This window comes from Parasteatoda tepidariorum, chromosome 7 (genome assembly GCF_982258835.1).
Source record: "Parasteatoda tepidariorum strain Cologne lab strain chromosome 7, Ptep-v5.0, whole genome shotgun sequence".
NCBI lineage: Eukaryota > Metazoa > Arthropoda > Arachnida > Araneae > Theridiidae > Parasteatoda > Parasteatoda tepidariorum.
In genome coordinates, this window is record NC_141761.1 from 88,259,658 (window position 1) to 88,284,090 (window position 24,433).

The window sequence follows — 24,433 nt, forward strand, 5'->3', positions numbered from 1 at the left end:
ACATTGTTATTTAAGTATTTAGAGTTCAATTTGAATTAAATTACTTTAAAAAATGAATACTTTAATCAAAGACATACTTTTGACACAGTCACTACATATATATTTACAAAAAGATATACAAATTGTAAAGTTAAGTATAATATACTAGAAAATAAAAAGACAGGCATTTTAAGGTCATAAGTTTTAAAAAAATTTAGTGCTTTTAAAGATCTAACCATTTGGAATTAGTGCTTAGCATGCTAAAGCCTGCTAATTCCAGTCTCCACTTGTTGAACCAGCCGTTAACGAAAAATTGTCAGATCAAATAGATAATTTTAAACTACAAAAACTAATTATGATTATTAATTTAGTTATTTTATTATAATTATTATTACAATTTATTACTACACTACAGTTAGAAAAATAAGTAACTTTCAATAAAATTAAATGTGATTTAAAAATATTAATCAACATGTGTAACTTAAAAGTAAAGAACATATTATAGGCGTTCGAAATAGGCTACAGGTGGTGTAGAGCAGAATTCTCTACCTATGGCAACACTTTGCATGTTTTCACCACTAGCGTGTGGAGAATCATGGCAGAAGGAAGTACGTTAGTTTCTGTCTTGATTTTCAAATAAATTAAAAACTTTTAAGTTAGAAACTGAAAACTACATTGAACATAGTTCTAAAACAAAGCACCATAGAGTTTTTAAAAATATTTGTGACTATGAAAAATATTGAGAAAGGGAAAATATCTTAGTACATTCCTCTACAATTGAGAAGAGGAGGAGAGAGAAGAGTGAAGCCATGAAACCGGTCTTCTAACCCGATGGCTTATTTGAGTGTTACGAAGGTGAATATTCAACACAGTAGGAAGAAAATAAACACTGATTTATTGCAATCTGAACAAAACTTACACATAATTACAAAAACTCTTTACATCAAAAATATATTTACTTTTACAGGCACAGATGGGAAAGGAGAATGTGAATTCCCTTCAATATCTCCAATTTCTGAAGTCTGAAATATAAAGCACAATTTAAATATTACTTTTTTACACAAATACATTTCATAAAATTTTATATAACTGATTATTAAGTTTAGAACTGAACTTGTGTCATTAATTTTGTCAAATATATTAACAGATAGCAATAACTATTGCAATACGTGTCAGAATAAGAACACGAATAAATTACAATTTATTTACTAGTTATGTCTATATAAACAGACAGATATAATTATTGCAATAATTGCCAGAATAAGAACAGGAATAATGTACATTTCATTTACTAAATTTGCCAAAAATAGAAACAGCAATAATTATAGTAACACTTGTCAGAATACAAAAATGGATAAATTACATTTTACTTACTGATTTTGTCAAATATGCAAACAAACAGCAACAGCAATAACTATTGCAATACTTATCAGATTAAGAACATGAATAAATTATATTTTTAAGCAGTTTCATTGAATATAGAACAGAAAGCAATAACTATTGCAATATTTGTCAAAATAAAAGCACATATTAAATTAAATTTTATTTATTTACAGGTATGAATTGAATGCACTTTATAAGACTTAAATAATTAAGGGCTTTAAGTTAGGTGAATAATCAGATTTTTTGGTTTTTCGGTTTGATAAATTTCTGCATTCCATATCTAAATTAATTATGAACAAATAAAAAAATTTCTCTTCAAAGTTTTTTTTTCTAGTCAACAATTCTAACTTCCTGAATACTGCAATACAATAACTGAATTATAGCCTCCAAAAAGTATGTAATATTAAATTATTATAGACATAAACTAAATGCACTTTTCAAAGTTAAACAAATTCAGAATCTTTAATGGACTCCGATTTAATAGATTCTATGTCTTTCCAATATTTACTATACTTTGTTCCTTTCATAACATGAACCAATTATAAATAAATGAAAAATATCCATTATGTGCTTTTTATTCCAATTGACAGTTCTAGCTACTTGATTATAAAAATGAGAAGGGAAAAAAAGCATCAACGTCTCTAAAAAATCTGTAATACTGAATCATATTAAATTGTATATTGTGCCTTAATCATTTATGTCAGTTAATCTAAGTATGTACCAAAATTTACTTAAAATAAGATTAACGCTAGGATTTGGTAATAGTTTTGCTTTTGACAATAAAATATAAATTTATAAACGATATTGATTTGATTTTAAAAAAAGTAGAAAATAAAATTTATGAAAGAATTCTTAAAAATATCATTCAAAAAATACTTTCAAACCTACATGAAAACCTTTCATGAATCTAAAAATGAATGTATTGATAATATATATACCACAGATAATTCATTTAAGCTTACCTCACCATTATTTAGAAGATTAGATACATTAATTGACAATGAAATTTCGTTTCCAAGCTTTTGAGTGCCAAGTAAATCTAAAAAAAATAATAATAATAATTTATCCCACTTGCCTTCTTTTTAATAATTACAATAATTAAATGAAGTATAAAGTAAATAAAAATTTAATCAACATTGTAATATGTTCATTACTTTGTTCATATAAAAACTTAAAAATCAATAAATTATACAAAAATACTGTGAACTAAAATATCACATTAATTTTAAAGAAAAAAAAATTAAGTAAATTAATTTTTAAAAAAAAGCAAAATTACTTTGATTTGATGATTTTATAATTCTTTTCAACCTATTCATTTCTTCTTCTGCTTCTTTAAAATCTATTTCTTTTGGCTCTGATAAAGGTGATACAAACAGTGAAGGTTCAGTTCCAAGATAGCAACAGCTCAAGTTGCCTTGTTCAGATATCATCGTTAAAATTCCTTTGATATCTCTACAAGAAATACATTTTTCTAAATGGTTATAAACTGTAATGGGGGATATATATTCTTTGTTTCATTTCAGCAAATAATTGCCTAATGCGGATGTAGAATCAATTAGTTTTGCTCCTGAAGCTACAAATTCAAACAACAGTTTTAGCCTATTTCTTTTAGATATGCACAAGTTTAAAAGAAAATATAACAGGGAAACACATAAATGTAGTGACAAACTTCTAGGGGAGTTAGGTCACATTATCAGGATTAAAACTGCATAAGAGCCCATGCCCGGAAGTGTCTTCATACACAGCTAGGGGCGCTTCTCTAGTATAACCTGTTCAAAAGCACACAAAGAAACAAATCATAATACGGAAAGTACCCCTAGCGGCTTATGACGACATTTCTGGGCATAAGTTCTTCTGTAATTTTAATTCATTTTAATCCTGACTCCCCTAGAATTTTGTCACAACAGTTATGCGACCTCTAGTTATAAGTAACGTTTTAAAACTCGTACATGTTGATAAAAAATGCACTAAAAATGACATTTTAAAAAAATCTGTAACATGGAGAGGAACACTGAGAGCAGATTTAAAATCAGTGAGAGCATCTAAGACCTACGAAAAAATCTTATGCTACAGAAAATAATAATAGTCATAATAATAAAATATTACTCACCACTGTTGCTTAATTATTACAACCATTAATAATAAAAAAATATCAAAATTCTGTATTTTTGATTTAAAATATGTAAACTATGACACGCACACGTGTAACATGCAGCTTTTTGCAAGGAAAATAGTTACATTTGGAATAATTAATAGATTAAATAAGATAATAATTAAAATATAAACAATGTTAAAACTTAAATTGTTGAGCTTATAGGAAAATTCATACCCTCAGAGTTCCATACAGTATTCAAAATATTTAAAAAAAATGGATGAGAAAGCAAGAATATCATTACGCAAAACAAGTTTCGAATAAATAATAAAATGGTTAAAAATATTTTGAATCAAACATATTAAGTAAAAACATATTGTTATTCCTCTATACTGAATTGAATTCAAGATAAATTCCAAATTTAATACCCTAGATTTTTTTTTAAAAGTTAAAATTAGGATTCCTGTTAAAAACTTAATAAAAGAAACCCAACTTTCGATTAAAAATTTTTTGTCATCTTGCTTATTTTACAATTTAATAATTTTTTATCAAAAATTTTTTGCTTAAGAATTAAGCAAAATTAAGTACACATTTAAATAATTTTATTCAAAATTATGATTAAAAACAAAACTTATGCATTTGATATTAGTATTATTATTGTTTTAATTTATAACTGTCGTTAAACAGCCGAACCAATTTTCGTATTTACAATTATGTAGCTTTGTAATTTTAAACCCAATCCAGATTACAAGGTAACTCCTGGATCGAGTGTTGGGATAAATTTACCTTTGTAGAAGACCTTTTGATGGAACTAACCTGCATTACATGGAAAGGAAGACCACAAACCTCCCACGATTAGCCTGAAAGCAAGGGGACTTTAACCCATGATCCGTCTATCGCTAAGGATATTTCACGTCAGCACTGTGGTCGGTGCAAACCGGATGCGGAATTCGTATAGACCAGCCATCGCTGAGATTTGAACACAGTTCACCTCATTGGAAGGCGAACGCTTTGAGCCTTTAGATATTATGAGCTTTTGTTCCAGTAGATTATTTTACTAGATTTAGATAGATCTACCAGAATCTAGTCGATTTTGATCTAATAGACTACAATTAAGATGGTTTGCTATGTAATAACATTTATTGATATGCATTCAGGCACTATCAAGGTTTATGTATATACATAAATCAATTTGTGGAGCCACAGAATTATAAATAGTCCTGGGTCAAATGTTTAAGTGAATATTTTTTAATAGCAGCTCAGAATAAATTCATTTTAGTTTCAACAAATGAAAACTAATTTGCTTTTTTTCCTAACCTGATAGCTAGTTTCAAGAATCTAAATTTCTTATACAGGGTGTTTTTCAAAGACTGTCCTTAATATATATTTTTAGAGCCCTCATCAAAAAATGAAAACCAAAAAGTACACACCTTGGATGTAATAATAATCGAATATTTAAGCAAAGTAAAAACTTAAACATTTTTTAAATCTGAGAAATTACAGTAGAATTACAGAGTGGTTGTAAAAAACATCAAAACAGGTTTAACCTAAAGTTGAAACTTAAAGGTGTTTCTAACAATTGTCTTTTAACACATGCAATGAAACTTGTCTTGCTGTTTATTTCATATGTTCATCTGCAATGTGATTTGCCGAATTTTGATAATATATTTGCTTTTTCCACATTAAATTTGGATTTGCGATCCCAGATTAATACACTTTTTTGTTTTAATTTTGATAAGGATTCTAACAATATATTTTAGAGCATTACCAAATGCCCTATGTATACTTTTTGCTCAAAATATTTTGCATTTTGTTTTAAATAACTTGTTATCCAATTTATACAACATAAAAAAGATCAATAGTGATATCATACACGTGCGCTTTTTTTATATAAATGAAAAATCAAAACACACAAAAAAAGTAATTTCAAATATTGATTACTTACGTGAAAAATGCTCGATTTATACTAACGGGGGGAAACATCAATTGAACAGCCCATTTTAATTGAGTTTCATGATAAACCAAAAGTGTTTGATTGGATGTAACAATAAGAATCAACAAATATCCATGATGCTCTGAAAACATAATTAATAAAGGCTTTAATAAATAAATTGGAACTTAGTTTAGTGCAAGTTTAACTTATACTGTCCAACTCGGATCTAGTATACATTGTTGAAAAATTCAAAGTATACTTTAAGGCAATAAAACTAAACAAACACAAATATCGGATTTTTTTTTCATTGAAATAATAAAATTTTTCTTCGTTACTAAATAAATTACATTTAAATTTTAAACTGTCTCAGGTATTTAAAAAATTTAACTATATTTGTATGAATTTAAATTCCAGATTTCAGGGAGATTTTCAAGCCCTCAATACAGAGACGACCAATTATTTACAACATTTTTGACCATCTGATGAGCATTGTTAAATAGAGGTTTTTTCTGCATTTTAATTCAAATATGTTATTTTTCCTGTTTTGTGTACAGTGTGTTTCAATACGTTAAAATTGATTATATGAAAAATATATGAAAAGTAGTTTTTTGTTACAAGATATTAAAAGTCAAATAGGAATGATAAAAAATACATCAACCATAGTCGAGTGTGTAAACATTAACAATACTACAAAAATTTTAGATTTGCAAAGATAAATTTAAATAGATTTGAAAAGTGATAGACTTCAATTGAAAGACGCAGATTAGTTTAAATACAGATAGTTATCTGTTGAATTGAAAACTAACATTTATAATAAAGTAAATTTTCTTGGAAATATGGTTTTGCTATTACTTAAGGTATGTTATGATACCTTAATACACTTACACTTTTGTGTCAAGATTTTTTTTTTTTTTTTTGTAGCAAACATACATTTTGAATTCTCTTTTTTTCGAATCATGTCTGGTTTAGGAAAGCTTTAGCATTTTGGAAGATTCATTCTTTTAAAATAATGAATTTAGGCTTAATCACTGGTATTTTGTAAACAGTGTTTAATCTCTGGCTAATACCATTTAAATTTTTATAATTCTTGGGATTTTACCCAATATTAGATAAAACTAAGAATTCTGTATAGGGGCACAAAAAGTCAAAAGAACATCTTACTGAAATATCATGTTATGCAGTTAAAAGCTGCAAAGCAACCATCATGTAATAGGAACCAAACTAAACACAATATGAAGCATTTATTAAACTGCCAAAAAAATTAAAAATATATAATGTTGTGTTGACCTTCGTATTTAAATAAAAATGCTTTAAAATATGAGTGAATTTCAAAACATTTTAATTACTCAATAAAAAAAGTTTCAAAAAATACCCACCTTCTCTGTAACAAGTAAAGCATCTAGGAGTGAAGCTTAATTTTTTTGAAAAATTCAGTGAACCATGAGAGTTTAGACCAGTTAAAAATCTTTCACCTGTAAAAATATTAGCATCAAAACACATTTTGTAGATATAATGTACTGGGTGTTCTCTCCAAAAATGATCAATTAAAGTAATGCCCTTACACAAAAATATATGGTTTGTTGCGATTTGCTTAGGAAACCAAAGAATTTATTCTTAAGTTTCAAAATTAATTATAAAGTTAGTCAACAGACAAGTTAGACCATTATAACTGAAATATTTGCCCAGGCTTCTGTTAATTTTGTCATCAGACTATGGTGCATTGCTGCTGCAAATAGTGATATATTTGGAAAAGATTGGTTTATTTTTTTAGCTAGTAGCACTTAGATGAACTTAGTAGCTAATTTTGAAACTAGATGAGAATAAACTCTATGGTTTCCAGAGTAGAATGTTTGATTGATTTTTCGAATTGTTTTTTTAATTTTTTTTTTTATTTAACCGACTTAAAATTCCTCATGCACCACAAAGTATAGCATGAGGCTTACAGTTGTAAGTAGAAAACAAAAAGAAGAAAAATTTACAAATTTACAATAAAAACAAAATTCCGCAAGGTCGCAAGACTTTCAATACTTTTGACCAGTTCTGATAAGACAGGTGGCCAACAAATAGAAAGACGTCTCAAATCTGTCTTTAAATTCATTCGGGCACTCGCATACAGACTACAATGAAGAAGAATATGTTCAGCATCTTCATCAGCATCACCGCAAGCACAAATTCCACTGGTCTGCAGATGGAAACGAAATAAATATCTCTTAAAATTTCCATGGTTTGTTAAAATTTGGGTCAATTTAAAATCAGTTGCAAAGAATTTACATTGCAAACGGTGAAAAATGGATGGAAAGAACCTTTTCGTCCAAAGCGGCCGAGGCGAAGCAAGAAATTCAGCATTCCAGTCCGCAATGATTTTATCTCTAGCGATGCGCTTCCAGTGAGAAGCTGGAACAGACACCCTTAAGTCTATTTCACCACACGTAGCTTCCCTAGCCAATTGGTCTGCTCTTTCATTGCCCAAAATACCGCTATGACCACGAACGTAAGAAAAATGAATAGTTACGTTTTCAAGAGCGTTCAAAATCGAGTGAATTTCCACCACAAGCTTCTCAGTAGAAGTCGTGTCACACAAAAGAAAAAGTGAAGAAAGAGAATCTGTACAAATGAGATATTTAAAAATTTGGTTTTCACTAAAAGAATTTTGTATCCACTTAACAACCAGGTTTATACACAAAAGTTCAGCCTGGAAAACAGTACATTGATTATGTAGTCGGTGCTTGGCAGTAACCTTCTATGTTCCATTTTCATAAATTACAAAAGAAAGACCAACCCTTCCATCAAGCTTACTACCATCCGTAAAGCAGATAGTTTTATATTCCTGAAAAACATTATTTACATAAGGAATAATTATAACAGGTTTCCTGCATGCTGGGTGGGGCAAACATGAAATAGGAAGCTTCCCGTCCAGGGTTAGACAATCGTTATCTTTTATCTTCTCCTTTAATTCAAGATTATTTAAAGTAATTAAATCAATAGGCGGAAGACCAGCAATAACAAAGACCGCATCATAACTAACAGTTCTATATCCCCGAATAATACGTAGAAGAATTCTTCTTTGAGTTCTTCTAAGGATTCTAATATTTATCTTCTTTCTCAAAGAGTTTCCCCAAGATCCTGAAGCATATGAAATAAGTGGTACAATACCTTGATTATATATTAATTTAAGAACATTTGTTTTAACCCCATAGGTATTTTTTGAAATTCGCAATAAAGCAAGAAGAAGTTTTTCACTTTTACTGGATGCATAAGATATGTGCTGCTTAAACTGCAGTTTATTATCAACAATAACTCCCAAATATTTTATCTGTTTTACTTCTTCAATAGGTTCATTCCCAAGAGTCAACTGAATAACCCCATCCGGCATCGACTTTTTATGTATCATCATAACTTTAGATTTCAAAGGATTGAATTCTAGCTTATAAAGTTTCGACCATTCAAAAACGTAATCCAAGATATTCTGAGAAAGAACACAAGTCTGTTTTTTAAATTGTCAATCATTTTTGGGGTACCCTGTTATACATGTAAAATAAATGTTATAACATGAGATGTTGCAATAATAATATGGCTAACAAATTAGCTAGTGTAGCTTTTATAGTTCCAATTATTTAAATGAAAAACAATTTTAGACTATTTGTAGAATTAAAATCATATGAAATAAATGCTGATATAAATATGAACATATTTAAGTCAAACATTTGCTTGTTTTTTTTTAATTAGAAAAATTTTAAAAACACATAAAATCAATTTAAATTAAGTTAATCAAACAATTCTATAATTATAAAAATAACATTTGAATAAATGTAAGATAATAGATTTATTGTTACATAAGTGATAATTTTTAAAACTGTTTTACCAAGGCTTCAAAATTTAAAAACATAGCTTTTATATGAAAGTAAACAATGAATTACCTAAAATTAACAGACAAGAAGATGCCTTGTCTTCAACTACAGCGATGTCTAATGCAGTATCTTCCAAAACATAGGTCCATTCAGGCTGCAGATTTTTTAAAAAGAATGACTTTGACTTAGAGAAAAATTTTATTAAATAATATGTAAAAATTATTATGTATAATTACATTAAAAACTAATATTATTTTAAAACTATAAAACAATTTAATATAGATAAATTTTATAATTAGTATCTGATAAGGAAAATAACATACTAACATACTTTGACTTTTTTTCCTTTGAATCCAGAGGACTCATTTTCATTTGAGTCATCTGTTGCAGAAGCTAATGCCTGAAATCTATAATTGAACAAAATAATAATAATTATTAATAAAGAGTGATGTTAAAAACATAAATGATTAAACTTATTATTAAGTATTTCATTTTTAGATACTTTAAATATAAAAAGGATGATTAACCTGAGGCATGTTTGCCACAGTGTGGCATAGCAGAGTTTATACAGTGATATGTAAGGACTTGTTAAAAAATTCATTTTAAAAAAATCTGTCTGCTTCAAGAACTTAAATAAAAATCCATATAAAATCTATTACACCAATTATATTGAATTGTACCAACAAACAATTTTTACTTATTTACATGATTAGTATGTGAGGTATTATTGTAGGTTTGAATCAGCACATAACTGGGCAATAATGTTTTCTATTTTTACATAATAAAATCAAAATATCGTTCAAGTTTATGATGATTTATGTACCACACACCCTTGATTTTGGTAGCCATCCTGGTAATGACTTGATAAAAAAATCATAAACTTCAAAAACGACATAATGAGTATTTAATAATTATGTAAAATTAAATGCTACAAACTATTCATTTGTATATATAACCTAGCTTATTGAATCTTTAAAAATGTTTATACACAAAAAAATCATATATTTCAACTTTTGCTTAATTTATTATATAAAAGTTATGTAATCAGACACAAAAATGTACCTTCTCTGAATATCGGAATAAATATATGATAAACATTTTTCTGATCATCAAATTATTTGTAGTAGCCACAATGTAGAAAATATGTCATAGTTACAATAGTTTGGTCAGGAGAGGGGTTGATAGTTGGGACTCCTTAAAGTCAATTTTACTTTTTGCTTATTTTGCTACGTCTAAGAGAATTTTTAAATGAATTCAAAACGTTTTGCACGCAATTTAAAAATTTGTTTAATCAAAAAAAAAATTTTAATTATTTATTTTTTTATTATTTTACTTAATAATAATTGAAAAAATTTCTAATTGTAAAGTTTACACATTTTAAAGAATGTAATTTTATATGGCAAAATACAAAACTTGAATGAAATGAGTGGAATAGTTCCTGAGAAATCGAATTTTAAAACAGTCATATATATTCAAAATTTGATTTCTCAGGGACTAATTGACTGATGTTGCTCAAAGATAAATGAATAAAATTATATTCTTTAAAATGATGTAAAAATACAATTCAAATTACAATCATTTTATCAAAAGTCATTCACGATGTTCCGGGTTTTTTTCTTGCACTGACTATAAATATTTACAACCAATATAGGTTTACTACTAAGGACTATAAGGTGAAAGAACGAACATTTCAAGCAAAATCTAGGACTTAAAAGTGAAATAATACTGCAATTGCTGAATAAAAGCCATGCTAGAACATATTTTACAAATATAGACACAGCTCAAAATGTCTGTTTACGAAAATTGACAAACCACTTGATTCCGGATTTCAAACTTGTTTTATGAGTATTGTTCTTATTCTTAAAGAATAAACTAATGAATCCAAATAAATTCATAATGTTATATCGTTATTTGCAAAAATCACTTGGTACATTTTATCAAAGTAATTATTTTTTAAAAAAGGCTTTAAAAGTTAAGAGCTGTTTTTACAAGGTAACAATGAGGGCTATAAACTTATAGTAGTGGTAGTTAATTTAAATTGTAAGAATTTAAAACTCACTTTATATTGAATAAGAAGGGATAAAATTATATCTGTTATAAGCCTAGCCACCAGCCAGGACTTTGTCCCATAATTCCAGGACTTTGTCTCATAAACGCTGTTAAGCACTACATTTTTAATTGCTAGTTTCACAATGCAGAAAATAGTACACAAAGAACTTATTTTAACACTTGGATTAAAACTTTTCATTCATTATTTTCAGGGAAATTAAACATGAATTTTTATAAAATAAATTCTGATTATGAACAGAAAAAAATTAACTTTTAAAACAATAAGTATGAACAAATATAATAAAACACACATATTTCAGTGTATTTGTCAGATTAGAATCACAGAATACAAAATACAAAACAGTATACAAAATGGGTTTACAAAATAATAAACTACTTAGTAAAGAAAAATAAAATAATAGACTAATAATATCAACAATAATGGATTCCAACGAAAATTGCAAAATAAATCATTTTGAACAAAGCATTAAAAACCAGTAAAATATTTTTAAAAAATAAAATTTTCTAATAAAACTATTTTATAAAAATCTGTTAACAGCCTAAACTTTTATGTTTTCAGAATGATTACCTGTAACTTTCAACAGAAAATCCATTTACTGTAATAAAAGAATCTGTTTTGAGTATGTAACTGGTTGGTCCGGGTAATAAACTATTAGGAAGATATCGACTGAATGAAAATCTTTCTTGTTCAAAAAAACAAAGAGTCCCATCTAAGCAGTAAATGCATATCATGTCTTTTCCTAAATATGAAAAAGGAATTGTATGAATGATAGTAAATTGCTAAAAATTCAGATGAAATAAAATTATTTATAACAAGTACAGAACTGACTTAGTACACTAAGCATTAGAAAAGGTTTTATATAATACCTTTTTTGACACTATAACTAGCTTCATAAAATAATTTACATCAACAATTCGGCACAATAAAATCATCCTATATAAACTTTATATTTTATGATAGTTTCATCATAATGTTTTAGCAACATTTCATCTTATTAAAAGATAATTTATTTTAACATGCAAACATTTATTAAGTATTGTTATTTATTAAGTACTTTAATATTATTTCTACCAAACAGTACCAAAATACACTTTAAATTTTAATTTTAGTTATCTCTCCGCAAAGAGGTTTTTCTTCCCAAAATTTAATTATTTCACTACAGCTATTTTTGTTTAAATTTTTGTACTATAGCTGTTATTTCATTGCTACTATTTTGCTTTAGGTTATTCTGGATCTTGGCATTATCATGTTGTCATGCCTTTTTCTATAATGAAGTGTTTTCTGACACCTTGAAAGATTATATAAAAGAGTCTTATTTTTAAATATCAATACAGTTTTGCAGTAAAATATCGATTATAATCACGTTAAAGTATTTTTTATTTCAGTAGCAAAGAAAAATACAAGAATTGCTGTATTATTTTGTTTTTCGTCATGTTGCCTTTTAGTGCATTCATTGCTTTAACTAGTTCTAAAAAGTTAACAATAATGTAGCTGCACAGAGGTAAATATCAATAAGTATATTGCTCAAGTAATGTATGTTTACCTCATGATTTGATATCTTAAGAGTTTTAGCAGTTAGTTTCATTTAAACATATAGGTGATCACATTATAAATAGTCTTAATTGTTTTTAGTGTTGAATAATTTAAAGCAAGGTGTCACTTTGAAAAATGATGAATAAAGGATGAAAAATTATGAAATAATTTTTATCTGTAGAAACCTAATTAATCAAAAGTTAGTGCAAATTTGCATTTTTATTTATAAAAATATTTTAATTTTGGCACTAAGACTTATTTTTATTATTGTATAAATTTCCTATGCATGATTATAGCATTTAGATACCTATTTTTCAATAAAGGAAATATTTTGAGAATTCTCCTAATTTAAGAGGAAACTAAGCTAAATGTTTCTGTCACTCATTGCAACCAAGAAAAGATTTATTATGGATAAATAAAAAAAATATTTTAACTGTTATCTTTCCAACTGTGTTAATAGTTTGGCATTCTAACTAAAATAGAATTAATTAAATGCTGTTTACAATAAACTAATGTAGTAATTTTCTATGATTTAGCTTAAGATAGACATTCTGCAAAGGAATATCATCTAATAATCTTAAAAGTTAACACTTCATAAAAATATAAGCTTATTTTTCTAATAAAACAGATTTTGGATTCACACCTTAAGCTTACAAAACATTCTTAATTAATAAAGGGTTAATCAATACAAAAAAGTACTTAAAACAACACAATATAATGCATTATAACAATCTTTATTGGTATTAAATTGCAATGTTCGATACCTTGAATCCCACCAAAACGTCCAATGGTAAGGGAAAATGCATGCCTTTGTAGATTGTGTTCATATATGAGAGATAATTTACTCTGGGTCCCATGCTCGACACTTCCTTGTACAGCTTAATGGAAAAAAAGAGGCTTATTATCATACATAACAAAAAAGATGTACACCCAAGTCAAAATTCTTGATGATCTCATCAAAAAATTTTGATGGTTTATGTTGGTTTCAGCGCGATTAATGAAGGTCCAATATCATTTGATAGTCACCATCATCCAATTTTTCCATTATGCGTTCATAGTTTTTTATATGCCAACAAATTTCCATCATTCCATGTGGGAAAATGCTACTTTAATACTATGATGGTTAACCATCAAGAGAAGTTTTTTTTCTCTTGGATAAACAATCCATGATAATCCGTGACGGTCCATGATGGTTCCAACTATACATTTCCATGATTTTTTTTAACAGGTAGCCTTGTTAGTTCACAGGAATATACCACCAAAACCATTTGTTTTTTAATGTTGGTCTATCATATATCAGTCCTAATTCCTTTGTTGGGATGATGGCTGTTCATGATCGTTCCAACATTTGATTTCTAAGATACTACGATGGAAATTCGTGATTATGCATAATGGTACAACAATGCATTTCCATGATAGTTTAATAATAATCTCATTCACTCTTGTTCATTCAGCAGGAAGGTTATGATGCCATTGAATATACCATCAAAACAATTTGGCTGTTTTTATGTTGGCCCATAATAAATCAATCCGAATTCCTACATTGGGATGATGGAGGTTTGTAATTGTTCTAATATTTAATTTCTAAAAAACTAAGATTAAAATTTCTAATGGTTAAACATAAACAAACCATCAAAACAAGTTTTTAATCTTATGGTGGACCATTATAAATCAGTCCAAATTCCTACATGGTGCTGGTTACTTCTGTAGGTTATTATCAAAAAATATAATGGTTCATGTTTGAATTATTGATGGCTACCATCAAGATTATGTTGGTCCATCAATAGAAAACCATCAAAGTTTTGACTTGGGCAGTTAAATTTCATGTAAAAAAAGTTATTTCTTTCATTATTTAAAATATTTATTTTCTTTAGAAAAAAATATTAATATCTACAACTGTGTGATGTATGCAAAATAAATTTTACAAATTTACAAATTATTTATATTGAAATCAAGCAAAATATTGATATATTTAAATATTTTTCAAATAAATAACAATTTGAACACATCATTTTAATCACAAACTATGAAATGAGTTTCACACTTATCAGCATTCAGTTACATGAAAAAGATATTTGTGAATTTTTTTTTAAATTATAATTTCATTATTATTGTTACAAGTACTAAAGATTCAGTAAATCTGAAAATATTTTAGAATAACTTCGGTAGTTTTATAATGTTAAGAATAAATCAATACCTTTTAATAAACTATGATTATAAATTTCAAAAAAAAAAAAATTTTTTTAATTTGACACCAAGAAAATGCTTAACACAAAAATTTAGCACTGGGTCTAAAATTACAAGTTTTGTATGCATTAATTTGAAATATTGAACAATGAATTATATCCACTTTTCATCTTGACTTTTCAGAAAGTAGCAAGGTAATGCTTAGGCACAATATCATTAAAAACTTATAATTGTTTTGATCTCAAAAAATATAAAAATCTTATGTAATAGAATGTGTGCAAAGGTGCAAACTTTTAAATGATTAGCAACAAGTAGAATCTCCTCTTTTTTTTTATTATAGTTCTTTTAAATTTTGCAATTATTACTGACTGTAAACATAATTTTAGTTAATTATTTTAATTCACAAAAATAGTATACCAATTTGGTGTTCTTAATGATGAAGTGTTAGTAACTCAATTAATGACTTTTAGAAGAAAAAATGATGACACCTAGAAAAAAAACTTCGTAAATATTTGAATAAGTTTTACAAAATATTTTTTTTTAAAAAGAAACAAATTCATGATAGTGAGGAAAAAAACTTACAAATTTAAAATCATAAAAGAAAATGAGTAACTTTGCATTGTACTACTTTTAAAATAAAATTTGAAACACTAATAAATTAAAATTACCAGAAATTGAAAATACAGATAGCTTGTAAGGGTGTAGAACAGCTAACTGAAGAGAAGAGGAAGTCCTAAGAAAGGAGGAAAATACAAATTAATTATTATTTAATTATCATTAAAAATTAATATTTAAAGGTTTAATTAAAATAAAAAGGTTTTAAAATAGAATTCCCATGGTGCTGTGCAATACCAGTGTAAAACACACAATGCTGAACATCATAAACTGTTTTACAATCCTTTCTTCGACATTTAGAAACAAAAAATAGTAACTACAGTCAATGAACAATTATGTAAAGGCTTTAAATCAAAACTATGTCGTTTAGAGAAATGAAGACAGGCATGAAATGACACAGCTGACACAGAAGTGGCATAAAGAATTAATCTGCTTTGCATTAGAGATGGCAGCACTTGTCATGGAAACAAAGATAAAAGAATAATAACTGAGCAGCTATTAGTTCTTTAAGCGAACGATGGGTTGCTAAGGACCATTTTCTTTTATCAATTTTCTGGAACCATAGTCAATGATCAGCAGTACTTGGAGACATTAACAAAGGTCAAAAGGTTCAAGTAAAATGTCTTGAGAAGTCCTTTTATGGCAAGTCAAGGAAATAAATAAATTTTAAACAAAAGCTAAGAGTTATCCTGAGTTGAACTACTGATACTAGATCTGTCGATTATAACTTCACAATTTTACATGAGCTCAAAGAAGCACTACAAGGACATCAGTTGATACAGTCAAGGAATGCATGTGCAACCGGTTCAATGTCACAGCAGCCAATGTTATTTTTTACGAACATGGTATTGGGGGGCTTGCGTCACAACAAAAGGACAAATGCTTATACAACTGTAAACAACACTTTTGAGTTTCATCAAATAAAAAGTATGAAATGCCACTGATTCATTATTTAGTAACTGTTCTTAATAATGGGGAAAAAACTGATATTTTTATGAGTGCAAAAGAAATTTTTCAATTAGCTGGCTAGTAAGAGATAAATTGTAATTTAATTTTGCTAAGCCTATACAGAATCAATTTTATTCAGCCAGCACACATAAAAAAATATAAAATAATAAAATAAATTTTTTAGTCATGTTCATTAATAGTGGATATGAATAAAAAAGAATTATTCGAAATAAACGATTAATTAAAAAAATTGTGGCACAACATAACATTTAACAAATGTAGTAAAAGTAATTAACACATTTCCTTTTCAACACATTTTGTTTTCATTAAAAATTATTTATAACTCATTTCATGAATTTAAAAATATTATATTAAATCTAATATTTTCAAGAATTTAAATATCCTTCCAAAATTACTTTATGTAAGTAATCTTAAGATCAAATTAATTACATTAATCTTTATAATTATTCTGTATAATATGGTTTTTAGTAACTATATTATGTTCATTTAAAGCTATATTATGTTATGTTATGTATGTAGTAGCTATATTATGTTCATTTAAAGCTATAATACTTTATCCAAGCTATTATTTCTCTCACCTTTAACATGATTTATGAGCAGACTATTTGCTTCAAGCATTAAGTGGTTAACAAATTTAGTGAACAAAATAAAAAAGTTTTAAAAGTGAAATATGCAAAAAATTTCATTCATCAAAAATAATTCATTGTGTTTTAACCCACTGGCGGTTAAGGAAATGGGCAAAATAGGGAGAATGTTTCTCGCCTACACACAGTTCCCCTATCAGTTAACATGGTAAAACCGGTTTGGCTATGCAGAGAAGACTGCCGGTTAAAATGCGACTTTTTACGTGCAGAACCGTCAGTGGGTTAAGAATAATTCATTTTCAAGTGATTGCTTGGAAATCAGACAACAAAGGGCACACAATATTTAAAAGCATTAAAAAAATATATACTACATCAGCAAACTTTTTGCAATACATTACATATTTGTTAATCACCACAAAATTATTTAATAAAATATCCATGGCAATTTTGGTTAGTTAAAATACAAGTGAAAAACTTATCAGCATTTCAAGGTATTACTGAGAAAAATAAACAATAACTCACGATGATAAGATTCCAGCAGCAACTTGTATAATAGGAGCTTTAAGCTGTGCTTCCAGAAGTAAATCATCTGCTCGGAATGAAGAGTAACTTCCATCTTCCTGCTTTATAGGTTGAGGTATATATATTCTTAGGATACCACTGAGACTTCCGGTAATAATTTTGTCTGAGATCAATGCAAAAATCATAGTTTTTCATTTAATAACTAATCATGAAACTAGTCTAAAATAGAATATATTAAAAATGCTTCTGGTTAATTAACACATTTTAACAATAAATTCCCCTATAGTCCTACTTTTTAACACTTTAATAGCCATATAGGGAGTTTGATCAAACTCTGCTTATATTAACTACATATTCTTTACTAAACATTTTCTCAATGAGTTTTTCAATGATGATGAAGTTATTGTACATTTTTAAAGTAATTATATTAACGAGCTGTTTTTGGCAACCAACTAATGATCATATGACCAGCCATCATCAATTTAATCTTAGGACAAATTAATAGTATGTCAATTTCATTTTCCAAGGCAATCAGAACAAGAAAGAAATTGTGATGCATTTGCATGCCTCAGTGAAGAAAAGCTGGTGAATTACCCGTTTCTGTGCAGGAAAAAGGTAAGTAAGCCAGGTATGTAATAATTACAAATAATAAATTTTTATAAAAACCGAAACACATTAAAGTGCCACTTAGGTATACAGCTTTATCACTAGGATGAATTCTAGGAAAGGCAAATCATAAATGATATAATTCATCATAGGTTATATCACACTAGCTGATAAATATATGTTTCGAGAGCAATGATATCAAATTGTCAAACTGCAAGGAATAGCTTAAATTATTGTTTCTGTTTCGATTGATGAGCACTGTTCTTTTTCTTTCTTAGAACTAATGTTTAAAAGCTTTTTTTTAATGTTGAGTTAAAATAATGAAAGACAACATCCAATAATAAAAAATTAAAAAAAACACAGTGATAGTTCATCTAATTTTACTTTAATGACTACTTTAAAAATAAGGCCCTACATTTTGTAATATCATATTAATTTTTTTGCTTCATACATTTTAAAGCATTTTTTTTCTTTTTTTTTTTTTTTGAAAATCTAATAGGAATTAACATGGAGTATTAACAGTGGGTAAGAACGAGGATATTCTTTTAATTATTGATCTCTTACAGGACCGAATTAACAGCTAAAATTAGTTTAATGTATTGAATATATTTAACAAAAATCATTAACTATGTAGTTAAAATTTAAAAACAAAATAACTAAAAATCATTTTAAATGGAACGTTTATTTTAAAATAATTATAAAAACAGGCAAAAATAAAACACAACAGAAAATATTTAATATAAAATGCAACCATTAAAACTCTGAATTAGAAAAAATTTTCAATTTAAACTTTCTTTATATTAATCATTGAATATAATTTATTTAAAATCTTTCAACCACCTGATTTTTCTGTGCTGTTGTCAATATTAGCAATGGCCAAAGAGCCTCTATCAAACTCTTCATCAGCTCCACATATTGTGGACCACCAATCACATGCTTTGAAAAGTGACATCAATGTAAAACTTTAGATCCTACAAAATAAAAATTATCATAAAATAAAAATTACACAAAATTAAGTTATTAAGAAATTACATGTTTAAAAAATTATAATGTACATAAAAACTCATTTTGCTTTAAGATATATTTCTTTCCTTTTAACATTAACAAAATAACTAAATTAAATGTTAATTTATTAAATGCTAAATTAAATTAATTTTTTTTTTCCAACTGCGTTTGGAAAAATGTTTCGGTGATTCCCATGATGTTGATATAGCTAAATATCCAGTAAAGTTGCAGAGTCAAAGTGCTATATTTTTGCCAAAATCACTGAGTTTGGTTCCAGGTTGGTTCTAAAATGTAGAAGAACCCTCAATTCAAAAAAAGTTATTTTTACATGCATAATGCGAATGTTTATGCTTTTCAAGTTCGTGATAAATTAGAGTAGATTTTTTTTTTTTAAATTTGCATAAATTCAAATGAATTAATTTTTAATTCATATTTTTGGTTGTAATAAAAACAAATTTATCAGTAGAATGTTATTATATAAAGAACCATCATAAGAACAGCAGAGAATTCTTAGAACATTTAAGGATCCAGCGTCAGTGGTATTAGAACAAAAATATTTCAATATTTATAAAAATAAATTCAAACACATTGTTTATTAATTTATCTAACGGGTAAAATAGAAAAGAAAGAATTATTAATTTATCTAACGGGTGAAATAGAAAAGAAAGAATTATTAATTTATCTAATGGGTGAAATAGAAAAGAAAGAATTATTAATTTATCTAACGGGTGAAGTAGAAAAGAAAGAATTATTAATTTATCTAACGGGTGAAAAAGAAATGAAAGAATAGAAAGTTATGTTATGTACATAGCCATTGTCAGAACAAGCAGATAATACTTAGAACACATGGGCAACCAACATCAAAGATAACTTGAATAAAAATGTTCTAATGATTATAAAAATTTCCTTATGTTTTTGTTATTACACACTCAAAAACCCTGTTTATTATTTCATCATATAGATGAAATCGAAAAGAAGATGTTTTTATTAATACACATTTTTAGCAGTTCCATACAAAAAAGAACTTAATCAAAATTATATGGATTAAAACACAAGATTTATTTAAGCATTTTAAGATGATTAGTTAAGCTATATTATTAAAAACATACAATTCTACTCTTCTAACAACTAATGAAGTTATATATAATCTTTTTCTAATAATCATGCAACGAATCTTGATTAAAATCTGTTATAAATTATTAATATTGCTGGCTAATGTGATAAATACAATAATAATATTTATTAAGTGGTCAAAAATATTAACAAAAGTAAATAAAGATCTAAAAACCCCATTTCTTCGATTGATTTAAAAATATTTTAAGATTTAATGCTAAAAATAAAAGAGTTAAAAACAGATTAACTTACTTCGAAAACAAGACAAGTAAAAGTGACAAATGAAAAATCATTCTGGAATTTATCTCATATCAGGTTTTTTTACATTACATTATTTGATTATTATTATAATGGGAAATTTATTTGCACGAAAATATGTCTATGAATAATTGAATTAACTTCCTATCTTTCATTTGATTAAATATTACAAAAGTCACGTCCAAACACTAAATAAAATATCCGAAGCAAGAAAATATAAATATCTTGTTTCCATGACAACGGTAATTTGTGTGGCCATTACTATAAAATTAAAATTGACAAAAATCTCAATAAACCCAAGAATGCTTCTTAAAATTTAAAAATACACCAATTGTATTCTTTCTTTTTTATCTTTTTCTCTTCATTTAAATTATGCGTTAATCTGACCAGTTGGGCCCATGTCGAGAGGTTGTAAGTTCGATCCCCTCTTGCCAATGACTCCCCGTATACGAAAGGTCGGCTAATGCACGCTAGCACGATCTGCTGAAGGATGAGTGGCGTGTTAATGGTGTCCTCACCTGTCAAACGGGATGTGACGTATGTATGTTGCCTCCAGTTGTTTCCAGCCAGTAACACGGCTCTAGTGCGACGTAAAATTTTTTGCAACAACTGGATATAACCTTTAAATCAACTTGAAATTAAAAAGGCAACCAGTTTTATAAATCTTTTAATGAACAGAAACAGGTAACCAGAAGCGTCCGACATGATGCCCGCTTACTTTTCCCCACATGTTTTTAAATATTATTAGTTGTTTACAGTTGTTTCTTTATTTGTGGTTGTTATTAATTTAATGTTATTAACCGAAACTTATTAAGTTATTAGAAATGGGTAAAAAGAAGTCAATGAAAATTACAGCCAAACAAAGGTGTTATTTTACACTGATTTTTTTGTTTAGTATATATCTGTACCTTCGTGAAATTATTTTTAATAATACTTTTAATGATGATAACAATTTTTACCTATTCAGTATTTTATTTTTATAATTTTTCATTTTAATTGCAGCTTTGACGTACACTCAAAATATGAAGCTTTTTTTACTGGTGGTAAAGTCCAAGTAAGTAGGGTAGCTTTTATTTATACTGTACTTGAATTTTGCAAATGAATTTTTTTGTTCGACATATTTCTCGGATCGCTACCTGTGCTCATGGAATTCATTCAGGAGGTCTTTAAAATCAGGCTCAGACAAAAAAAAAATTCACTGGATTAAGTTATTAGAAATGGGTAAAAAGAAGTCAATATGTCTGTGTATATTAATTATTTAATTTGGATATTTATTCTTTTTTATATTGTCAAATATGAGGATATTTATTCTTTTTAATCAATTTCAATCACTTTAAGGTAGATACCAAAAACAAATATTTTTTTTTTTTTTATGAAAATATTTTTTTATATGAATTAGTAAATGTCAATTTTAATATATTAATAAAGGAAAAAAACACAAAAATGACTGAAAATGAATTTTTTTTAAAAAATCTAGCCTTAAATATATGTTATCCATAATTTGACAAGAAATATGTTTATCTTGCAGGGTTCCCACGGTCCTTGAGAGTCCTTGAAAGTCCTTGAATTATTTTTTGCTAAATTTAGATCCTTGAAAGTGCTTGAAAAACGTCTTAGGTCCTTGAAAAACTTGATAGGTCCTTGAATTTGTTCAATACTGCCGGCGGCCCTTTTTATGAAACACCCGCGGATCTTTCTCGTTCTTTCTGTTTTGTTCCCGAGCTTTCTCACGTGGTTTTTAACGCCACCGTTTCTAACGGGGCCTAGCGTCTTGGTGCCAAGACGCTAGGCTCTGCGTCCAAGCACGCGGAGCACAGCAGACAATCAATGCGTTCGGGGCGAGACTCCACTTCATCTTCTGTCACATATGCTTAGATCTTCTTTTTCTTATTGAAACTGGAATACTCTCGAATTTTGCAACAATATGTACCTTGCAGTTTTCAATAAATTTGCCGTTTTACCATCCGCACTTGTCCTTACGTTTGCGTCATTTCGAAACTTTATTGTAAAGCGTATTCGCAAAGGCACGGCTTCGTATTTGTGTTATGTAGTTTAGACTAGTTATGTCTGGGAAGTGCTATTTTAATCCCCAATGGATGGATATGGATTTTATCGATGCCCGAAAAGAAGTTCAGAGCCAAGTGCCGATTATGCATGAAGGAGATCGATATCGCAAAAATGGAAGAATCTGCTCTGAAATCACTCGTGAAAGAAAGGTAAAACAAAAAAGCAGTCTCATGCCCTGAGTTCTCTTTTTCCAAAGACATCAACATCTAATTCATCTGGTGTAAATACTCCTTCAACATCGTGTGCCCCATGTGAAACAGAAACTTTAGTGGCCAAGGTAACATTGTCTTCTTATCTGGTCAAAAGGAATGTGCTTGATGCTGAAATTCTCTGGAGTCTTAAGTGCATCACTAGTAATTATTCATGTAACTCCTGTGAAGGGATTAGTAAATTGTTCTCCAAAATGTTTGCTAATAGCTGTATAGCGAGACAATTTTTTGTTGTGCCACAAAGTGAGCCTATTTGGGCTCCTTTGGATTGGCACTATACTTCAAAGGGATTCTTATAAATGAGCTGAAGAATGTTGATTGCTACACTGTACTCTTTGATGATACGTTAAATCCGTCTCTACAATCTAAGCAGATGGACATTATGGTAAGGAATTGATAATAAAGTTTGCACTAAGTATCTTACCTCCCAATTTTATGGGTCATGGAACTGCAGAAAATATTTTGTCCTCTTTTTACAAATGCATGGATGATGGTTAAAAGCTCTCTAAAATACTTCAATTATCCATAGTAATATACCCTATGTCAATTGGAAATTCTATTTGAAGCTTCAGTGTGAATTAGAAGAGAAATATTCCCACCAGGTCATATTCGTTGGCAGTTGTGGATTACACATAACGAATAATGCTTTTAAACATGGTGAAAATGGGATATGTTCCTTCTAATTTTTATTTTCAGAAAGAATTGTTGCTGCATAACATTTAGAGAAGGTTGTGTAAATTATGGATGAATAATTTCAGAAACGATGTTTAATAGAGGAGAGGAGGGGGTTATGGAATAATCATGGAATATGAAATACCTAAGATTTAGCTCTGTCTTTCATGCAGCCTTCTCATGGAAATACGCAGGATTAAAGGATTTTACCATTAACACCTCATTACCATTTGTTATAGATTGTGCTGAAAATGATTTTGTGAATTAATATGTAAAACCAGTAGGGTTGTTTTTAAAAAAATATAAATTTTAGTTTATAATACATATACTCTCTTCTCTCTATATAGGCAAAGCATTTAGGTATTATATTTGAAATTAATTGTTGCCACAACAAGCATTGTTGCTTCTAGTAAAATAGAAGAGAATAATTTTTAAAATTGGTCTTAGATTAAGGTCCTTGAAAATTTTGTTGAGGTCCTTGAAAAGTCCTGGAAAGTCCTTGAATTTCAATCTCATCATAGAGTGGGAACCCTGTCTTGATATCATGAATTTTTTTTCCCTTTTAAAAATTCTATAAAAAATATTATCCTGTGTTTTTCAGTTTTCTTGTAATGGAAAGTATATTCTGAGTATATGCCAGGATAATTTAAAATTATTTGATATAGAGAGTGGCACAACAAGTAATGCCATTGAAAATGTAAGTATGAACTTTTATTTCTTAATTTGTTCATCCAAATAATGTTGTTCATTTTATATGTAATCTAATGAAAAATTGTTCTTTATATAT

General features: G+C 27.7%; 2 protein-coding genes across 4 annotated transcripts in view; one reads left to right on the forward strand and one right to left on the reverse strand.

Annotated features, from left to right (window-relative positions):
* Nucleotides 1–20,942, reverse strand: part of BBS9 (Bardet-Biedl syndrome 9) — a 36,037-nt gene extending 15,095 nt beyond the window's left edge. For both annotated transcript variants that reach the window (XR_015435605.1, XM_087168244.1), the window contains exons 1-13: nucleotides 20,693–20,942; nucleotides 19,163–19,293; nucleotides 17,717–17,879; nucleotides 15,695–15,759; nucleotides 13,604–13,717; nucleotides 11,874–12,045; nucleotides 9,567–9,642; nucleotides 9,305–9,389; nucleotides 6,764–6,859; nucleotides 5,400–5,529; nucleotides 2,639–2,814; nucleotides 2,325–2,401; nucleotides 939–1,001 (exon numbers count right to left, since the gene is read on the reverse strand). Coding sequence is in view for 1 of the 2 variants with exons in the window: in XM_087168244.1 (XP_087024370.1) it covers nucleotides 939–1,001; nucleotides 2,325–2,401; nucleotides 2,639–2,814; nucleotides 5,400–5,529; nucleotides 6,764–6,859; nucleotides 9,305–9,389; nucleotides 9,567–9,642; nucleotides 11,874–12,045; nucleotides 13,604–13,717; nucleotides 15,695–15,759; nucleotides 17,717–17,879; nucleotides 19,163–19,274 (1,329 nt within the window). In the remaining variant the exon portion in view is untranslated. The remainder of the gene's footprint in view (nucleotides 1–938; nucleotides 1,002–2,324; nucleotides 2,402–2,638; nucleotides 2,815–5,399; nucleotides 5,530–6,763; nucleotides 6,860–9,304; nucleotides 9,390–9,566; nucleotides 9,643–11,873; nucleotides 12,046–13,603; nucleotides 13,718–15,694; nucleotides 15,760–17,716; nucleotides 17,880–19,162; nucleotides 19,294–20,692) is intronic.
* A 192-nt stretch (nucleotides 20,943–21,134) lies between these two features.
* LOC107447834 (transducin beta-like protein 3) overlaps nucleotides 21,135–24,433 on the forward strand; it is a 47,866-nt gene continuing 44,567 nt past the window's right edge. The window contains exons 1-3 of one of the 2 annotated variants that reach the window (XM_087168246.1): nucleotides 21,135–21,382; nucleotides 21,701–21,752; nucleotides 24,248–24,343. In XM_087168246.1, coding sequence (XP_087024372.1) covers nucleotides 21,369–21,382; nucleotides 21,701–21,752; nucleotides 24,248–24,343 — 162 coding nt within the window. In that variant the 5' untranslated portion in view covers nucleotides 21,135–21,368. Of the gene's footprint in view, nucleotides 21,564–21,700; nucleotides 21,753–24,247; nucleotides 24,344–24,433 lie in introns of both variants that reach the window. The other variant, XM_087168245.1, reaches the window with a different exon arrangement.